Here is a 21065-nt window from a genome sequence, read left to right as displayed (position 1 = left end):
TCCTAATGCTTGAGAATATTCCTAAAACATTAATGCCAATAATCTCCTCTAAAGATAAAACTATTTCTCCAATGGATATATTTTCTATACATTTTGATTCAAAGCCTTTGATATAGCCTATGTCCCCCCAATTCATTATAAACATTCGTAAAACATCAGCTTATACTGAAATGTAATGTGGCCCAGCACATTAAACTAGATTATAAATTATTCAGATGGTTAGGTTCTGGGTTCTAATTTCATGTTTTATACTGTTTTGATACTCTAATTTTTACAAAATGGAGGTATTCTCTTAAGGTATTTTAAGAATACATATAAACTGCTAAATAGTAGTGATGTGATTTGATTTTGACCCTACCAACAAAAACATTTTTCATACTTATAATCAACTACTTTTTAAAGATTTTACTATTTCTTGAAAAAAATGATAGTTTAATCAATGTAAAAGTTCTAAGAAACTAAAATGTGCTATCATGCAGTACATTTGCAAACATTAATTAAAGAATTTAAAAGAAAGTAAACATATGTTTGATTATGATTTCCTTTTGCATACACCGATTTTGTCTTTTGATAGAAAGTACTTTTAAAACACACAAATTAAGAAGTTGCAAAATTCTACATTTAATCTACATACCAATGATAAACCACCATATTTTAAAGTTAGTGGGGAGGAAAACCATTCACCTGTAACTTAGATTACCAAATTGCTTGAGGAAAACAGGCAAAATAAGCAAAAATAAGGGAAAAAAAACCCCTAACATATCATTTGGGCATAAGCACATGAATCAAATCTAGCAAGAAAGTTAAGTTGATGAGCATAATCAAATGATTCTCAACTTTAAAAAACCTAAAGAAATTTCCAAAGTAATTTGTTCAAAGCTGTCACAGCCAGTGAATAGTTAATTGTGTGTACATATTCTGAGATAATCTTCATTGAGTTGTATTTTGATGAATATAACACCCCTTCATAATGATCTGAAAGAACTTTTTTACCCTAACCCCTTAAAACCTATTTCAAAAAACCCTTCAAGTTTCTTCCAGTCACTACATTATTAGAATCATCTGAGAGCAAAAGGATGTTGATAGAACTGTTGTAAGCACACTCTGCAGTAATAGTTTTTCAACTATAAACAAGTATTAATAATTCAAAAGTACATGGATATTAACATTTGGTCATTACATTTTAGTGAAACTGAATCTGGAATCTAAATGTCTGTATCTGATTCCAGAGAAATGCTCTGAAACAGACAATCTAATTCAGAACTATGAAACTGCTTATAAAACTAGAGCACAATAGAGTACAACGACCTGCAATTAGAACTCAGAATCAAATCCATTTGTTCTTGGGTGTCTTTAATTTCTAGTTCTCTTTTTGTGCCACTAAAGAACCCATGCTTAAAAGGTCACGGATAAAACAGAGGTCTTAACTGTCCTCAAAAGAGGTCATTTGGAAAATAAGCAGAAGGAAAAACATTACTTCATATAGTGAACATGAGAGCAAAATACATCTACATATTTCCTTTACTCAGAAGGTAGTAATATCATTCCCATGACCACAGATTTTCTTCAGGCTAATTACATTACAGCACTTTCTAGTATACTTTACATAGCAGCATGAATTTTCCTTTGGAGCAAAGTTTAGTTATTATTCCCTTTTGTAACTGCATTCCCAAAGGCACCAGATGTCTTCAAATCAAACTAAACCACCTCAGCAGAGGATTAAAGACTCCATAAATTCCCGACCCAACCTACTCTAGCTTTATCATCCTGCAGTCAATACACAGGAAATTACATTTTCTATTGTAGTCAAGACAGTGTACTTTTCATCTCTCTAGACGTAAACCATTGTACATAATCTCTCTTCTGTATCTTTAAAAGACACAAGACTAAAAGCACAGGCAACAAAAGAAAAACAGAAAAATTAAACTTCATCAAAATTAAAAACTTGTGCATCAAAAGATACTATCAATAGAATAAAACGGCAACTCACAGAATGGAAGGATGTTTGCAACTCACGTATCTGATAAGTGACTAACATCCATAACATACAAAGAACTCCTACAATTCAACAAAAAACAATTTAAAAATGGTCAAAACATGAATATACACTTCAGCAAATAAGATATAAATGGTGAATAAGCATATGAAAAGATGTTCAACATCAGAGAGAAATGCATCATAGAGAAATGCAAATCAAAACCAAAATGAGATACCAGTTCACCCATTTGGATGGCTATTATCAAAAACAAACAATAAAGGGAATTCCCTGGTGGTCCAGTGGTTACGACTCAGCCACTGCTGTGGCCTGGGTTCAATCCCTGGTCGGGGAACTAAGATCCCACAAGTGGCACAGCCAAAAAACAAACAAACAAGCAAACAAAAAATAAAAATTGTTGGTGAGGATGTGGAGAAATTGGCACCCTTATGCATTGCTGGTGGGAATAATGCAGTTGCTGAGAAAGACAGTATTGACAGTTCCTCAGAAAATTAAACACAGAATTACCATATGATTCAGCAATTCCATTTCTGGGTATATACTGAAGAACTGAAAGCAGTAACTCGAACAGATACTTGTACACCAATGTACATAATAGCAGCATTGTTCACAATAGTCAAAATGTGGAAATAATCCAAATGGCCATTAACCAATGAATGGATAAAGAAAATGCAGTATATACATACAACTGAATATTATTTAGCCTTAAAAAAAAAAGAAAAAAAACAACTCTGATACGTCCTATAATGTGGCTGAACCTGAAAAACATTATGTTATGTGAAATAAGTTTGACACAAAAGGACAAATATAGGAGTCAGTCCACTTATGTGAGGTACCTAGAATTGTCAAATTCAAAGGCACAGAAATTAGGATAGTGGTCACGAGAGAGTGGGAAGAGGGAGGAATGGGGAATTAGTATTTAATGGGTACAGAGAATCTGTTTGGGATGATGAAATGTTCTGGAGATGGATAGTGGTGATGGTTGCACAACAATGTGAATATACTTAATGTCACTGAACACTTGAAAATGGCTAAAATGGCAAATCTTACATATATTTTAACACAATACAGTAATGAAGATTCAACTGAAATCTCCCAACTCCACTGAACTTCACAGTACTTAATACAGATTACTAATTACTATATACTGACTGGTTTGTCAATTGGGTATAAAATGAGTCTTTCTATAAAGTTAGAAAAACTTCTAAATTAGGCACTTTATTTTTTGGGATATCTTTAAATACTGATCAGTGTTTAAAATTTGACCTATAAAATGAAAATTAAGCAATTTATCAGAGAACAAGCATACTTGAGAAACTGCTGTGTATTCTTATTCTCTACCAGTTGCTTATTTTCCTCTATTGCTCTTTATGTTGTAGTAGTCTCCTTCATTACACAGTGTATCATTTTATCCAAATTAGCTAAAATTTAAAAGCAAATAATTACATAAATGGAATGATGGCATATAAGACTCAAATGCTAGATCTGAATAACAAAGACTTCAGTATAAACAAAAGGAAAGGGAGGGAGAAGGTAGTACTGCTTTAAGAGTCTAAGACATACTTGCATTTCTAGGTCTAAAACAAAAGGGAAAACATTTTAATTTAAGTTGCAAAAAGTTAAGAGCTATCACGGCATACACTGTAACACAGCACAAGAAGAATTTGATATACCAAATCCACATTTTATCAAAAGGAATCTTTCCAAGGATTATTACATAAATCTCAGAAATTCTGATCCCATGTTACCAAGATGTACATTTAGCTATATAGACTTATTAAAGATAAACTAAAACCAGTAAACTACTTTTAGGAGCAAACTAACTGACATGCATAATTACCAAAGCGAACCTAAATTTTAAAAATGTTCATTAAATATAAGTGAATAATTAAAACAGAGTAATAAATTACAAGGATGGAAGCAACTGACTAGATATAAGCACAGAGGAATCTGGGCATACAAATAACATGAGTCAACAAAATGTGTTGCCATCTTAAAAGAAATCTAGTATTGTAACAGATTATTGCAAATGATCCAAGAAATAAGATAAATATTTGAAGCTTCACTTTTTAAAATAGTCCAAAACAAAGGGTCACAGTGATTCCAATCTTGCTTCTATATCCTAGAATATAGAACATACTTAATAAAAGTGTATTGGCTAAATGAAGGTCATTAAATAAGAACCTGGAACCATTAGTAGCTAGGGAACTCAAGCCAAATATAAACCTGAATTTAAAAGATGTGCCATGGGGTAATTAATTATCTTAGTCACAATCATTAACCTTAAAATTTTGTGAGGAATAATGATGGATAGACACTTCAACTCCTAAAGCAGCATATGTAACCTCAAATCAGAAAACTCTTGTTATCACAGTTTAAGAGAGGTTGAAGTATTGAGGCAACAAAGCAAAAAGTCATCATCTTTCCAGAGGGAAAACGGCAGCTCTTAAAATCACTAAAGATGGAGATATTAAGAAATAGGTCCAGGAGGGCAGACAGCAGAAGCAAGAAGAACTACAATCCTGCAGCCTGTGGAACAAAAACCACATTCACAGAAAGACAGACAAGATGAAAAGGCAGAGGGCTATGTACCAGATGAAGGAACAAGACAAAACCCCAGAAAAACAACTAAATGAAGCGGAGATAGGCAACCTTCCAGAAAAAGAATTCAGAATAATGATAGTGAAGATGATCCAGGAAGAATGGAGGCAAAGATTGAGAAGATGCAAGAAATATTTAACAAAGACCTAGAAGAATTAAAGAAAAAACAGAGGTGAACAACACAAAAACTGAAATGAAAACTACACTAGAAGGAATCAATAGCAGAATAACTGAGGCAGAAGAACAGATAAGTGACCTGGAAGACAGAATGGTGGAATTCACTGCTGCAGAACAGAATAAAGAAAAAAGAATGAAAAAAAAAAAAAATGAAGACAGCCTAAGAGACCTCTGGGACAACATTAAACACAACAACATTCGCATTATAGGGGTCTCAGAAGAAGAGAGAGAGAAATGACCTGAGAAAATATGTGAAGAGATTACAGTTGAAAACTTCCCTAACATGGGAAACGAAATAACCACCCAAGTTCAGGAAGCAGTGAGTCCCATACAGGATAAACCCAAGGAGAAACACGCTGAGACACATAGTAATCAAACTGTCAAAAATTAAAGAAAAAGTATTGAAAGCAGCAAGGGAAAAACGACAAATAACATACAAAGGAACTCCCGTAAGGTTAACAGCTGATGTCTCACCAGAAACTCTACAAGCCAGAAGGGAGTGGCATGATATACTTAAAGTGATGAAAGGGAAGAACCCACAGCCAAGATTACTCTACCCAGGAAGGATCTCATTCAGATTCGATGGAGAAATCTAAAGCTTTACAGACAAGCAAAAGCTAAGAGAATTCAACACCACCAAACCAGCTCTACAACAAATGCTAAAGGAACTTCTCTAAGTGGGAAACACAAGAGAAGAAAAGGACTTACAAAAACAAACCCAAGGGCTTCCCTGGTGGCGCAGTGGTTGAGAGTCCGCCTGCCGATGCAGGGGACACGGGTTCGTGCCCTGGTCCGGGAAGATCCCACATGCCGCGGAGCGGCTGGGCCCGTGGGCCATGGCCGCTGGGCCTGCGCATCCGGAGCCTGTGCCCCGCGACGGGAGAGGCCACAGCAGTGAGAGGCCCGCATACTGAAAAAAAAAAAAAAAAAAAAACCCAAAACAATTAAGAAAATGGTCATAGGAACATACATATCGATAATTACCTTAAACGTGAATGGATTAAATGCTCCAACCAAAAGACACAGCCTTACTGAATGGATACAAAAACAAGACCCATATATATACTGTCTACAAGAGACTCAAAACAGACTTGAAGTGAGGGGATGGAAAAAGATATTCCATGCAAATGGAAAGCAAAAGAAAGCTGGAGTAGCAATACTCATATCAGATAAAATAGACTTTAAAATAAAGAATGTTACAAGAGACAAGGAAGGACACTACATATGATCAAGGGATCAATCCAAGAAGACATAACAATTACAAATATATATGCACCCAACACAGGGGCACCTCAATACAAAGGCGACTGCTAACAGCTATAAAAGAGGAAATCGACAGTAACACAGTAATAGTGGGGGACTTTAACACCTCACTTACAACAATGGACAGATCATCCAAAATGAAAATAAATAAGGAAACAGAAGCTTTAAATGACACAATAGACAAGACAGATTTAACTGATATTTATAGGACATTCCATCCCAAAACAGATTACACTTTTTCTCAAGTGCACACGGAACATTCTCCGAGATCGATCACATCTTGCGTCACAAATCAAGCCTCAGTAAATTTAAGAATTTTGAAATCTTATCAAGCATCTTACTAACCACAACTCTATGAGATTAGAAATCAATTACACGGAAAAAAACGTAAAAAACCTGAAAAACTCAAACACACAGAGGCTAAACAATATGTTACTAAATAACCAAGAGATCACTGAAGAAATCAAAGAGGAAATCAAAAAATACCTAGAGACAAATGACAATGAAAACACGATGATCCAAAACCTATAGAATGCAGCAAAAGAGGGAAGTTTATAGCTATACAAGCCTACCTCAAGAAATAAGGAAAATCTCAAATGAACAATCTAACATTACACCTAAAGGAACTAGAGAAAGAACAAACAAAACCCAAAGTTAGCAGAAAGAAAGAAGTCATAAAGATCAGAGCAGAAATAAATCAAATAGAAACAAAGAAAACAATAGCAAAGATCAATAAAACTAAAAGCTGGTTCTTTGAGAAGATAAACAAAATTGATAAACTCTTAGCCAGACTCATCAAGAAAGAGGGAGAGGACTCAAATCAATAAAATTAGAAATGAAAAAGAAGTTACAACAGACACTGCAGAAATACAAAGCATCCTAAGAGACTACCATAAGCAACTCTATGCCAATAAAATGGACAACCTGGAAGAAGTGGACAAATTCTTAGAAAGGTATAACCTTCCAAGACTGAACCAGAAAAAAACAATCACAAGTAATGAAATTGAAACTGTGATTAAAAATCTTCCAAGAAACAAAAGTCCAGGACCAGATGGCTTCACAGGTGAATTCTATCAAACATTTAGAGAAGAGCTAACACCCATCCTTCTCAAACTCTTCCAAAAAATTGCAGAGGAGGGAACATTCCCAAAGTTATTCTATGAGGCCACCATCACCCTGATCCCAAAACCAGACAAAGATACTACAAAAAAAGAAAACTACAGACCAATATCACTGATGAATATAGTTGCAAAAATCCTCAACAAAATACTAGCAAGCAGAATCCAACAACACATTAAAAGGATCATACACCATGATCAAGTGGGATTTATCCCAAGTATACAAGGATTCTTCAATATACGCAAATCAATCAATGTGATACACCATATTAACAAACTGAAGAAGAAAAAACATATGATCATCTCAATAGATGCAGGAAAAGCTTTTGACAAAATTCAACACCCATTTATGATAAAAACTCTCCAGAAAGTGGGCATAGAGGGAACCTACCTCAACATAATAAAGGCCAATACGACAAACCCACAGCAAACATCATTCTCAATGGTGAAAAACAGAAAGCATTTCCTCTAAGATCAGGAACAAGACAAGGATGTCCACTCTCACCACTATTATTCAACATAGTTTTGGAAGTCCTAGCCACAGAAATCAGAGAAGAAAAAGAAATAAAAGGAATACAAATTGGAAAAAAAGAAGTAAAGCTGTCTCTGTTTGCAGATGACATGATACTATACTTAGAGAATCCTAAAGGTGCCACCAGAAAACTACTAGAGCTAATCAATTTGGTAAAGTTGCAGGATACAAAATTAATGCTCAGAAATCTCTTGCACTCCTATACACTAATGATGAAAAATCTGAAAGAGAAATTAAGGAGACACTCCCATTTACCACTGCAACAAAAAGAATAAAATACCTAGGAATAAACCTACCTAGAAAGACAAAAGACCTGTATGCAGAAAACCATAAGACACTGATGAAAGAAATTAAAGACAATACCAACAGATGGAGAGATATACCATGTTCTTGGACTGGAAGAATCAATATTGTGAAAATGACTATACCACCCAAAGCAATCCCCAGATTCAATGCAATCCCTATAATATTACCAATGGCATTTTTTACGGAACTAGAACCAAAAATCTTAAAATTTGTATGGAGACACAAAAGACCCCGAATAGCCAAAGCAGTCTTGAGGGAAAAAAACGGAGCTGGAAGAATCAGACTCCCTGGCTACAGACTATACTACAAAGCTACAGTAATCAAGACAATATGGTACTGGCACAAAAACAGAAACACAGGTCAATGGAACAAGATGGAAAGCCCAGAGATAAACCCACACACCTATGGTCAACTAGTCTATGACAAAGGAGGCAAGGATACACAGTGGAGAAAAGACAGTCTCTTCAATAAGTGGTGCTGGGAAAACTGGACAGCTACATGTAAAAGAATGAAATTAGAACACTCCCTAACACCATACACAAAAATAAACTCAAAATGGATTAGAGACCTAAATGTAAGAGCGGACACTATACAACTCTTAGAGGAAAACATAGGAAGAACACTCTTTGACATAAATCACAGCAAGATCTTTTTTGATCCACCTCCTAGAGTAATGGAAATTTAAAAAAGATAAACAAATGGGACCTAATAAAACTTCAAAGCTCTTGCACAGCAAAGGAAACCATTAACAAGACGAAAAGACAATCCTCAGAATAGGAGAAAATATTTGCAAATGAATCAACGGACAAAGGATTATCCTCCAAGATATATAAACAGCTCATGCAGCTCAATATTAAAAAAACAAGCAACCCAATCAAAAAATGGGCAGAAGACCTAAATAGACATTTCTCCAAAGAAAAGAAAGAGATGGCCAAGAAGCACATGAAAAGCTGCTCAACATCACTACTTATTAGAGAAATGCAAGTCAAAACTACAATGAGGTATCACCTCACACCAGTTAGAATGGGCATCATCAGAAAATCTACAAACAACAAATGCTGGAGAGGGTGTGGAGAAATGGGAACCCTCTTGCACTGCTGGTGGGAATGTAAATTGATATAGCCACTATGGAGAACAGTATGGAGGTTCCTTAAAAAACTAAAAATAGGATTACTATATGATCCAGCAATCCCACTACTGGGCATATACCCAGAGAAAACCATAATTCAAAAAGACACATGCACCCCAATGTTCACTGCAGCGCTATTTACAATAGCCAGGTCATGGAAGCAACCTAAATGCCCAGCAACAGATAAATGGATAAAGAAGATGTGGCACATATATACAATGGAATATTACTCAGCCATAAAAAGGAACGAAATTGGGTCATTTGTTGAGACGTGGATGGATCTAGAGACTGTAATAAAGAGTGAAGTAAGTTAGAAAGAGAAAAACAAATACTGTATATTACCGCATGTATGTGGAACCTAGAAAAATGGTACAGATGAACCAGTTTTCGGGGCAGAAGCTGAGACACAGATATAGAGAACAATTCTATGGACACCAACGGGGGAAAGCCGCAGGGGGGTGGGGATGGTGGTGTGATGAATTGGGCTATTGGGATTGACATGTATACACAGATGTGTATAAAATTGATGACTAATAAGAACCTGCTGTATAAAAAAATAAAATTAAATTTAAAAAAAGATAGGTCCAGTAGGAAAAAGTGGGAATTAAGATTATTTAATTGGAAAAGCCACGGAAGGGAGGGTGATAAGCTTTAATATATGAAACACGATCGTGAGCCAAGTTTTCCTTGCGAACAGTGTAGAATGTGAGGAGTCATACTGCCTTGACATTTTATGAAGTTATCATATCTGCTGAATCACTGTGCTTTTGAAATGTACTAGAATATTGTCATTTTACATGATAAACCACACTAGAATATTTAATAGATTATCTCCTAGTTAAAAAAAAGAATGAAGTACAGAATAAGAAAAGCTAAAGTTCTGTTCATTTAGAACAAACTTAAAGAAAAGAGGACTGTCTACCAGTGTAGTTCCATATTTAAATGTTTCCCCTTATTCTTATTAAATACATCTAAGCTTGGGTTTACTAATCAGTTCACTAAATTAATTCTAAAGGCAGTAATTCCTATACTTCAGTTTTAAGTTTTAGATTTTAAAAGACTATTTTCATTATGCATACATAAAATGGGATACTGTGGGATCTAAAAAATCTTTTATCTTCAATTCTAAAAATATCACCAATCAACAGGTAATAAGAACTGAGACAGAAAGTGATGTGCATTTTTTTTTAATCACAGCACTAACATTGGAACTCTTTCCAATGATAACCAGGAGTGAGTTCCAATACAGTGTAAGATATAACTTTCTAAGTGCTAATTCTAGTTCTTAAAAAAAGAACTCTAATTAGACATAAAGCAAAATATTATACTACAGAATTCCCTTTTCTTTTCTAACAGGACCAGAATAAAGAGATCACCACCTGTCTTTGAGAACAGAAATAATAAAGTGACAGTTCAATATTACTGTAAACTGAGAAGACAACTGGCTTTTACTATGCTTAGAACAGATTTATCACTTGTTATTTAAGAATAATCTTTATAATAAAATTTAGTAAGAAGCACTTAGTATACAATTCTTTAAAGAACATTAGCATTTTAATAGTGAGATTAATCAAGGACAATGAAACTGTTTCTTCCTTAGAAAACTAAACACTATACAAGAAAAGCAATGACTAGAAATCTTAAATGATTTTCTATTATGAAAAGAGTCAATTTAATTTAATGATTTAACTTTTCTGGAGAATTATCACTATTACTTCCATACCAAAAGAGATATATAATTTGGGGGAACGAGTAAATGTATGAGTATTCTGAACTTTTTCCTATCCACTTCTTGTTTTTAAGATGTAATGATTTATGGATCTAATAGAGATTATAATATTCAGGAAATATACAAGAAATCCATGTTAAATAACAACAGTGAAGCATGAAACATGAGCTTTTGTCACTTTATTGTTAACCAACGAATGTTATCCAAAATTATAGATGTAACTTAATTGTACAACACAAAATTATGCTAATAGTATAAGCCTCCTGGAATTTACCAAATACTCATTAATATATTTTTACATTGCTATATGAACATGTGCTTCTCAAATGCTAATAATAAAAGTTATAATTGGTTTAATGAAAACCCATATTGCAAATAGTTGTTCCTGTTTAGAAAAATTCACACAGCTTTAAAAATGGATTAAATCCATTTTAATTCTAATCTACAAATAGATTATAAACAGCAAATATAACTGGTAATTTTTCAACACTGATATCAAACTGATGTAGGAATGGTAGTGCACACAATTCAAAATGAAGCAAATTAACAAAAATCCAATAAAAATCCAAGTTTTCACCTATTATGGCAATTACTTTAATGCTTTGGAAGAGTGAACACATGCTTTAAACCATGAATAGTAGGGCTTATCATCTGTTCCTCTAATGTGCTGCAAGGAGAAATGTCCTCTTCCACAGTGTTTTGAAGCATGTGCACAACCACCATACAACAGTCACTTCAAGGTTAACCAGTTATCTTTTGTCCTACTAAATCCAAAAAATATATTAAATGCAACCTTTCCTTTTCATAATGTCTGCCCAGATTAATGCTTTTAAAGTCAGCAAAATCAAAAAAGCACAGAGATATTTTCAGACACAACTTGAATCTATTGTGCATGAAAAATGTCTAACAAAATGGCAATTTTAATAGATAAATGTAAATTTGAATGCATAATACCAAATGGAAAGTAGCTGAACCACACAGAGAAAACACGGCTTTCCTTATCTCCAAATCTAAATGTTTTATAATAAAGAAAATGTTAGAACCTGTAAATATTGAACATCTTTCAAACTGGAAAGATTTCTTTGTAAAACATAACTGAAATTAATATAACCTATAAAATTATAATTTCTAAAATAGAATTAACTAACCAAATTTAAGTATTTTTAGTTAGATTGAAAAAAATAAGCACAATGATTTAGAAACCAAATATGCTAAAATGATTATGTAATAATTACATCAAGAAATGAAGGTACAAACATTCGTCATCATATGCTACAAGGGCAATCTCTCTCTCTCAAACACACACACACACACACACACACACACACACACACTTCCTTAGACATACAACACCCCTCCAGGAAGATAGTATACCAGTGAGCGCTAACAATTTTAATACAAATCAGAGTCCTACAGTTCAGTTCAACAAAAAGGCAGTTAAAATTTAGCACTCTAAGATATTCTGAAGGAAAAGGAGATCTCAAAAATATTCCTTCATGATTGACAGTATCACTATGTATTATAAAACATATAGCTTACACACTTCACTGTGTTTGAACGACCAGTCATCACAGGTATAGTAGTGAGGTAGTATTACTGTCCCCTCCTCGGGACTGCTGTTTTCATATGCTGCCCTTCTAGCAAGGTCCAGGGTTTTATTAATGATGATAATCAATTACCAACAAATGTGCTTTTTCTTTTATTAAACATCTGTTTTTCTAAATCAATCTATGAAAGAATCTTTCAGAGACAAATGTTATTTGCAGTAGTGTTTCATCAGTAAACTTTCCTAGGGAACTACTTACTACCTGCTGTCTATACCTTTGTAAGATCAGTGGGCAAAGAAAACCAAATGATGACAGGAGATGAAACACCAATCAATTTAGCTGTCAAAGATGACCGTAATTAAGTAAGCAAATAACAAATATCCAATAATGTTATTAAATTGGGATTTAAAAAATTAACCACTAGCTGTACACTACACTGTTAAACATTCTAATCCTTTTCATGATTCATACCCATCTTCTACACAATGATGAAAGACTGTCCACCCTGCCACCTATGCTCATTTTAATCACTGCCAATGATCTGTATAGTGGCAGCGCTATGGTTACAGGGCATATCAAGGTATGAGAAGTACACACTGAGAAAACATGAATGAGAGAGAATGTGGAAATACATGCAGGTAAAATACGGAAGAAGAAAAAACAGAGTGCCCTACCTAAACACTCATTAAGTCACCACCATCCTTTAAAATGTACAAAGTGCTTAAATCATACATACACATTTGTCAGACATGATAATTAGTGTTAATCTTCAACAGAAAAAAAAAAATGGAAAATGAAAAATGTGAAAAAGGAGGTGATGGAACACTGTTCTCCATTCCCTGGCCCAAAAGAAAAAGAAAACCAAGCATGGTATCACACTGCCTTAATGTTGAAAAGCTCCCCTTAAATGTCTTTTAGCTACCACAGTCAAAATGGTTTAAGTGCTTTGGCAAGGTGAGATGCATTCCATCACATCTGCAAAGGCCTGCTTTTCTCTGTTGGTGGTTCAGCTTATGAAGAACATGTATGCAAAATAACAGCTCTCACATTGCTTCAAACTCATCAATACGTTGCTTTGTATTGCCTTGCCGAATCTGTCGAAGAGTCTTGTACTTATCACGGCCTGCTTTAACATTCTCAGCATGAAGAACATCATTTTGTGTTTTCTTGGTTTCATCTCTGGCTTGGGCTAATTCTGAACTTAATGCCTATGTTTAAAAAATAAAAAGTATGACCATTATTAACTTTTTTTTAGATTTTAAAAACCTAAGAAAGAGGTTTAAAGACACAAAATACAAATATAACAGATCTCTGACTTTTTAGTATATTAAAATTTCCACTGTGAAATCTTTTTCTTTAAAGTGTTTACGTTTGTTGTACTTTTAGTAATGGTGGGGGGTAGTGGTTAGAGAGGAATACCCATGGCCTTTCATTTTCTACACTCCGCAACCATGATGAGTTTGTGTATTATTCTAAATTTCCTTGAACTTTCTCATCTAATACTTGAAATGACTTACAAAAGGTTCAATATAGCTGTTATTGAATGTTACTGTAAGTTCTAAATTCTACACCATGAGAGTTTTCTCCAAAAGTCTTAATACATTTATTACAACTATCACCCCATTTTCTTTTATTAATATTTAAAGATTTCATGAATTTAAAAATTAGAGAACTGATTCTATTAAGGTCTCTAATAGGTATAATATTAAAATTTACTATTTTAATCTAATTATGTACATTTAATATACTGACCTTTTGCCATTACAAAATCTCAACAAAAAAAATCAGATTATGTAATGTCATACAGGTAGTCTATTAAATTATCATTTCTTTTTAATGTATACTGTTTAAAAAAGAAATTTGTTTTTTAAACACAGTATTTTATGTTCTACTTTTAACATGGCTCAAGTTATAATTAAATAATAGCTTACTAATTAAGGCCTCATTACACAAGGCTAACAAACATCTGGTAACAAGGACATACAACAGAAAAAATGAAATAACGTGACTGTAGGCCAAGTACTTACAAACCAATCACAAGGCCAGCTAGAGGTAAAGGCTTCCAAAAATCAAATGTTTCTTTTTAAATAAGTTTGCCTTAACAAATGGGGAAAATGCAAATTATATTTAAATGTGCATACAACTGCAAATTTTAAATACCTGGAGTTGTTTTTTAACACGCTCATTTTTTTGCATTTCTGTTATACGTTCCTCCTCACTTCTATGGTTCATTACCCCGTCATTTGATAATTCAGCACTAGCCTCAGCATTATTCTCATCATGTTCATCATGTTCATTTTCTGTTGGAGGAATGACTGGTGGTGGTGGAGGTGGAGGAGGGGCAGACATCACAGTCTTTAACTCTTCTTTGGTCTTTTCCAAGTCTTCCTGGGCTGCAAAAGCCTGAACATAAAAAATAAGTTTATCAGCAAGTTACTTTGAAAATTGGTAATTAAAAGAATCAAGTTATTCTGGGACTTCCCTGGCGGTCCAGTGGTTAAGACTTCGCCTTCCAATACAGGGGGTGCGGGTTCGATCCCTGGTCAGGGAGCTAAGATCCCACATGCCTCACGGCCAAAAAGCCAAAACAGAAGCAATATTGTAACAAATTCTATAAAGACTTTAAAAATGGTCCACATCAAAAAAAAAAAAAATCAAGTTATTATCCTTTCTTTCTAATATAAACTGTATTTCAGGGTAATGAAAAGAGGCCCTACTGATAAAAGCTTATTACATGACAGAATTAAAGACACCACTGTGCAAAACCCTAATAAAATTATTAATTCTGGCAAGGATTATCAACTGTTGCTAAAATTGTTATACAAATGGTTGATGAGAAAACGGATATAAGTATAATGCCAAAGAATTCCACATCGAATAGATTATGTTTTAGCAACGATAAAATATAACCAGACAATGGAGGAAACAGACTGTTATTACTCTAGTCCAACGATCAATTAAAACAACTAATGGTGGGTTAATCAGATATTAAATGTCTTCTGATATAATACAACAGGAAGTATCCAACGTCACCAATTATTTGAGTAATTCTATTGTGCTGGTTTGTCTAGAAAAGTACTGCTTTACACTGTTGTCCTGGTGTAATTATTAACAACACCCCCTTTCACTCTCGAAAGTGTTCTAGTTTGGATGATAAATTATCTGAAAGTCTCACCTATGAGGCATCATAGCCAGAAATTTTTAACTTGAATCCTTCAAACTTTTAGGTTTATCTTCCAGCTTACAAGAAATATTGATGATAAAAAGACAAGCTGAATGACACCATAAGAAAGGAATTAGACAAATACAGGAGGACGGACAATCTGTGGGCCCTTTTAATAAACCAATATCATAAAAAAAAGAACTGTCCTACTTTAAAAGAGACTTAGAGCAAACAGATGCAATGCAAAGTCCTACTCTGGACACTGGCCTGGCAAATTAGCTATAAAAGACTTTTTGGTTCAATTCTGAATATAGTCTGCCCAGAAATAAACCCATACATATATGGTTAATTAATTTACAACAAAGCAGCCAAGAATATAGGTTGGGGAAAGGACAATCTCTGCAATAAGTGGTGCTAGGAAAACTAGAGAGCCACATGCAAAAGAATGAAATAGCCAAGATATATATGGAAGCACCCTAAGTGTCCATCAGTAGATGAACAGATAAAAAAAAAAGTGGTATAAATATTAATATATAGTGAATACTATTCCACTATAAAAAAGGAATTTTTTTAAAGATTTTTTTTTGATGTGGACCATTTTTAAAGTCTTTATTGAATATGTTACTACAATATTGCTTCTGCTTTTTTATGTTTTAGTTTTTTGGCCCCAAGGCATGGGGGACCTTAGCTCCCCAACCAGGGATTGAATCTGCACTTCCTGCATTGGAAGGCGAAGTCTTAACCACTGGACCACCAGGGAAGTCCCAGGAAATCTTGCCATTTGCAACAACATGGATGGACCTTGAGGGTATCATGCCAAGTGAAATAAGTCAGACAGAGAAAAACAAATTACCATATGATCTCACTTATATATGGAATCTAAAAATAAACCAACCAACCAAACAAACAAACAAAAAAAACGAGCTTATGGATACAGAGAACAGACTGATGGTTACCAGAGGCATAAATGGAAGAGGAATGGGAGAAGGGAGTTAAAAAGTACAAACTCCCAGCTATAAAATAAATGAGTCATGGGGACATAATGTACAGCATACGGACTACAGTTAATAATACTATATTCTATATTTCAAAGTTGCTAAGTAAATCTGAAAAGTTTACATAACAAGAAAAAAATTTCTGTAGCTATATATGGAGATGGATGTTAACTACACTTACTGTGATGATCGCTTCACAATAGATACAAATATTGAATCATCATGCTGTACACCTAAAAATACGTTATATGTCAATTATATCTAAATGAAAAAATTTTGGATATAGTCTAATATTAGATGAGATGAAAACTAACTAAAACAGAACAATATGTACAGTATGATCTCACTCTGGACATACAAATGTGTATGTAAATGGGAAAAGATCCTGGAAGGATATGCACTACAGTGTTAAAATAGTGATCCCAGTTAGCAAGAATGTGATTTTTCTTTTGCATGCATTTTCTAATTTCTACAATTCACAGGATGTGCCTCTGTGATATGTTATTTTTATAAGTTTATGTGTCCCTGGAGTTCATAAATCATCCCTAAAAGGGATCTATACAATTCTAATAAAGTAGTGTTAACAAAAAAGTTAAGTGTTTTTCTTTTTGTAGAGTTCTATTGACATATACATATATACATAACTCTCAATACCAAAAACTTCCCTATGAAATCCGAAGTGCTACAAAGAAAATTTAAGAGGGAAACAAAACTGCTTTCTGTAATAAGTACATTTTGTCGGAGAAAAATCAGAGAACTATATACCTTTGAGTGTAAAAAATTGTTATTATTATAGTTCCATTTAAGAGTTAACATTAAAGTTTGAATTAAATTCTCATTATCTTATATTCCCTACCCCTCCAAATAAAGACTAATTTTTCACTTTTATGCCATTTCAGACAACAGTGGTTTCATCTACTTAGGAACTCAGAAATCTCAGTATCATCTTCATTGCATTCTTCTAATTCAACTTTACATCCAATCATTTGGTTGCCATGCCCCTTTGAGTCTACCACAAAATGTCCTTCAATAATTCCTGTTCCTCTTTTTTCTCAATGCCACATCCTTAGTGTGAGTCATTAGCTCTTAAGTAATCCTGCCCACTATCCCAATCCATCCTTCATGCTGATTATTAAGCTGTTTTTATAAAACCATGCTTGATCATGTTACAATCCTGTTTTGAAATCTTCAGAGCCCAACGTCTACAGATATTTCTCAGCATCTTGCCTTAGCAGGGCATTTATTTAAAGCCTTTCACAACTTAATTCCCTTTCTAACTTTCTAGCCACAACTCTCAAAATTTCTGAAAACAGACCCTAAGTTTTGCTCACTTACTAGTTGACCTCAAATCTGTCATGTGCTTTTATACTTCTTATGCTCATTCAATTCCCTCGATCTGGAATGATCCTCTTCAGTCTCCATCTTTTCTACTCCCAAATTGAATGTATTATTCAAGAGCCGGCTTAAATTTATAAGGGTTTCCCCAACACCTGCCTCATTCCCTCAGAAATTAAACATTTCTTCTGTGTTCCCAAAGTACTTATTATCACTAGATTAGTATTTACTACAGTACATACACATTCATACAGAGGTACCTCTTCCCCTCTAAATCATGACAGCAACTTATATTTATCTCTATAATTTCCACATATGGCTGGGTACAAAATAGATGTTCAATAATTTATAGTGATGAACAAATGATTACTTTGTGTTGCCACTCAGTAGCTTCCTCCTCCTTTTTTTTCTTGGCTTCTTCTAGAAGCGCAATCTTGGCAGTGAATTCGGCAAGTTCTGCTGCCTAAAATAAACAAAACAATTACCAATACTAAAAAGTAATATATTTTCAGTCATTTATATTAAGTCAAAAAAGCTTTAATGTACATGGACTGTTTTTTTTGGTCATGCCGTGCAGCTTCTGAGATCTTAGTTCCCCGACCAGGGATCAAACCTGTGCCCCCTGCAGTGGAAGCTCAGAGTCCTAACCACTGGACCGCCAGGGAATTCCCACATGGACTGTGTTATATGTTTTTCATAGGTAGTCTTCTGTTTAAAAAAAGGAACTATTTCTTTAAGAGCATAAATATCTTACTTGTACTAGGTATAATGAGCTAATGAGACAAAGTGAAAAAAAATTTATTCTATATACACGTAGTTATTCCTGTTTTCATAGCAGGAACCTAGGAGCTATTTTTATTATTATTATTTTTTTTATTATTATTTTTTTTTTGCGGTACGCGGGCCTCTCACTGCCGTGGCCTCTCCCGTTGCGGAGCACAGGCTCCGGACGCGCAGGCTCAGCGCCCCTAACAGATAGTTTATTGATGAAAGTTTAAAAATAGCTCCTAGGGCTTCCCCGGTGGTGCAGTGGTTGAGAGTCCGCCTGCCGATGCAGGGGACACAGGTTCGTGCCCCGGTCTGGGAGGATCCCACATGCCGCGGAGCGGCTGGGCCCGTGAGCCATGGCCGCTGAGCCTGCGCATCCGGAGCCTGTGCTCCGCAACGGGAGAGGCCACGGCAGTGAGAGGCCCGCGTACCGCAAAAAAAAATAAAATAAAATAAAATAAACTATCTGTTAAAGCCTACAGAAGGAAAAAGAATTCTATTTACATAACACTTTATAATTTAAACAGCACTTTCTTAATTCCCCAACAATACTATTAGGTGGTATTATTCCTTTTTTCAAAGGGAGCGATCTGAGGCTCAGAAAGACCCAAAGACACATAGCAAGTAAATGCCTAAACCAATATTTAAATCCCAAATCTTCTAGGTGTCATGCCTACTCCTCATTATTTGCAAGTCCACTAAATACACAAAAAAACCCAATCAATTATGATCTATCTTATAGTTAGCCTACGGTTATCTTATAGGGTTTAGAATATACGTAATTGTCAACTTATCTAAAGCAAAATCTAAGCAAATCAGAATCTTTTGTTAGCAACAGGCTCTATGTACCTTTTATGGTTTTATTTTTAGGTTTCCTTTTAAAAGAAGAAATAAACATTTTAGGCTTATTTCCATACTTTGTTATTTCCACACTTGTCTCTTTGGTTTGCTTTCCAGAAGGTATAATATACTTAATTTTACAAAGGTTTTTTTAAGTTTCCATTATTTGAACTTATTTTATTGGCACTCATTAGCAAACAAAATTTTACTGTTGATTTTGGATACATTATAACACACTTTTGGTAGTGGCTGCACAATACTGATCATTTATTTACTGTACTAAATACTGCAACCTCCAAATTGTCTATTTTTACACTGGTATTTCATTTGTCATGATGGGTATTCCTCTGAATACAGAAAATGGTCCATGTGGTCTATGGTTTTCATAATTCTTTGTTATTCTACTTACTGCTTTAAAATACATTCGAATAAAAATATATAAGTTCCTTGCAGTGAGTGCACACATACCACAGTGAGGGGATTTGAAAACGTAATTAACCAACACCTTTGTGCTCAGAGAATAAACACTCTGAAATTGCGGAACCGATTTCGTCCATGCTTTTGTCTGAATTTTTCTTTTCCCCTAACAGAGCCCAGGTTCCCTACCAGCTGCTCCTGATTCTTCATCTGGTCGGCAGCCTGTTTTGCTATAGCAGATTTGGCCTCTTCAGCAGCTCGACGCTCCTTTTCAAGCCTTTCTGCTTCTTCTTTTGCTCGCTTTCGTTCCTGGTCCAGTTCTAGAGCTTTTCGAGTCTGTTCTTCTAGTTCTGTCAAATATATGTATCCCCCCAAAACAATGATTAATTCTAATTTTCTCATTATCAAAAGAAGTCAAAATAGTAGCAAGGAATCTAATCTGTACAGTTTCTTAAAATTAGCACATATGCAAATGATCATTACCTCGTTTTTAACTTGGCAAAAACCTAATAACTTTTAAAACTCTATTACACAATTCAAAAATGCAAAGAAATGAAAATTCTCTGTAATTCAAGTTATGTCATAAAGCTAGAAGCACATCCTTTATTTTATTTTTAAAAACATACTCTCCATGGGCTTCCCTGGTGGCGCAGTGTGGTTGAGAGTCCGCCTGCCGATTCAGGGGACACAGGTTTGTGCCCCGATCCGGGAAGATCCCACATGCCGCGGAGCGGCTGGGCCCGTGAGCCATGGCCGCTGAGCCTGCGTGTCCAGAGCCTGTGCTCCGCAACGGGAGAGGCCACAACAGTGAGAAGCCCGCGTATCGCAAAAAAAAAAAAAACAAAAAACAAAACTCTCCAAAAGGGAACCCTCCTACACTGCTGGTGGGACTGTAAGTTGGTACAGCCACTAAGGGGAACAGTATGGAGGTTCCTTAAAAAACTAAAAATAGAACTACTATATGACCCAGTAATCCCAGTCCTGCGGATATACCCAAAGAAAACCATAATTCAAAAAGATATATTACCCCAATGTTCACTGCAGCACTATTTACAACAGCCAGGACATGGAAGCAACCTAAGTGTCCACTGACAGATGAATGGTAAAGATGTGATACCTATACAGAATGGAATATACAATGGTACCTAT

General features: G+C 34.7%; 1 protein-coding gene across 2 annotated transcripts in view; it reads right to left on the bottom strand.

Moving 5' to 3' along the window:
• Positions 1-21065, bottom strand: part of RDX (radixin) — a 98786-nt gene that overhangs the window by 12313 nt on the left and 65408 nt on the right. Inside the window, exons 11-14 of one of the 2 annotated variants that reach the window (XM_029207879.1) lie at positions 20106-20266; positions 18262-18354; positions 14559-14801; positions 13446-13606 (exon numbers count right to left, since the gene is read on the bottom strand). In XM_029207879.1, the coding sequence (XP_029063712.1) occupies positions 13446-13606; positions 14559-14801; positions 18262-18354; positions 20106-20266 (658 nt within the window). Of the gene's footprint in view, positions 1-11013; positions 13607-14558; positions 14802-18261; positions 18355-20105; positions 20267-21065 lie in introns of those variants that run through there. The other variant, XM_029207878.1, reaches the window with a different exon arrangement.

This window comes from Monodon monoceros, unplaced genomic scaffold (assembly GCF_005190385.1).
Source record: "Monodon monoceros isolate NGI ecotype Baffin Bay Population unplaced genomic scaffold, NGI_Narwhal_1 Super_Scaffold_7, whole genome shotgun sequence".
NCBI lineage: Eukaryota > Metazoa > Chordata > Mammalia > Artiodactyla > Monodontidae > Monodon > Monodon monoceros.
This window is presented reverse-complemented; position numbering and strand designations above follow the sequence as displayed.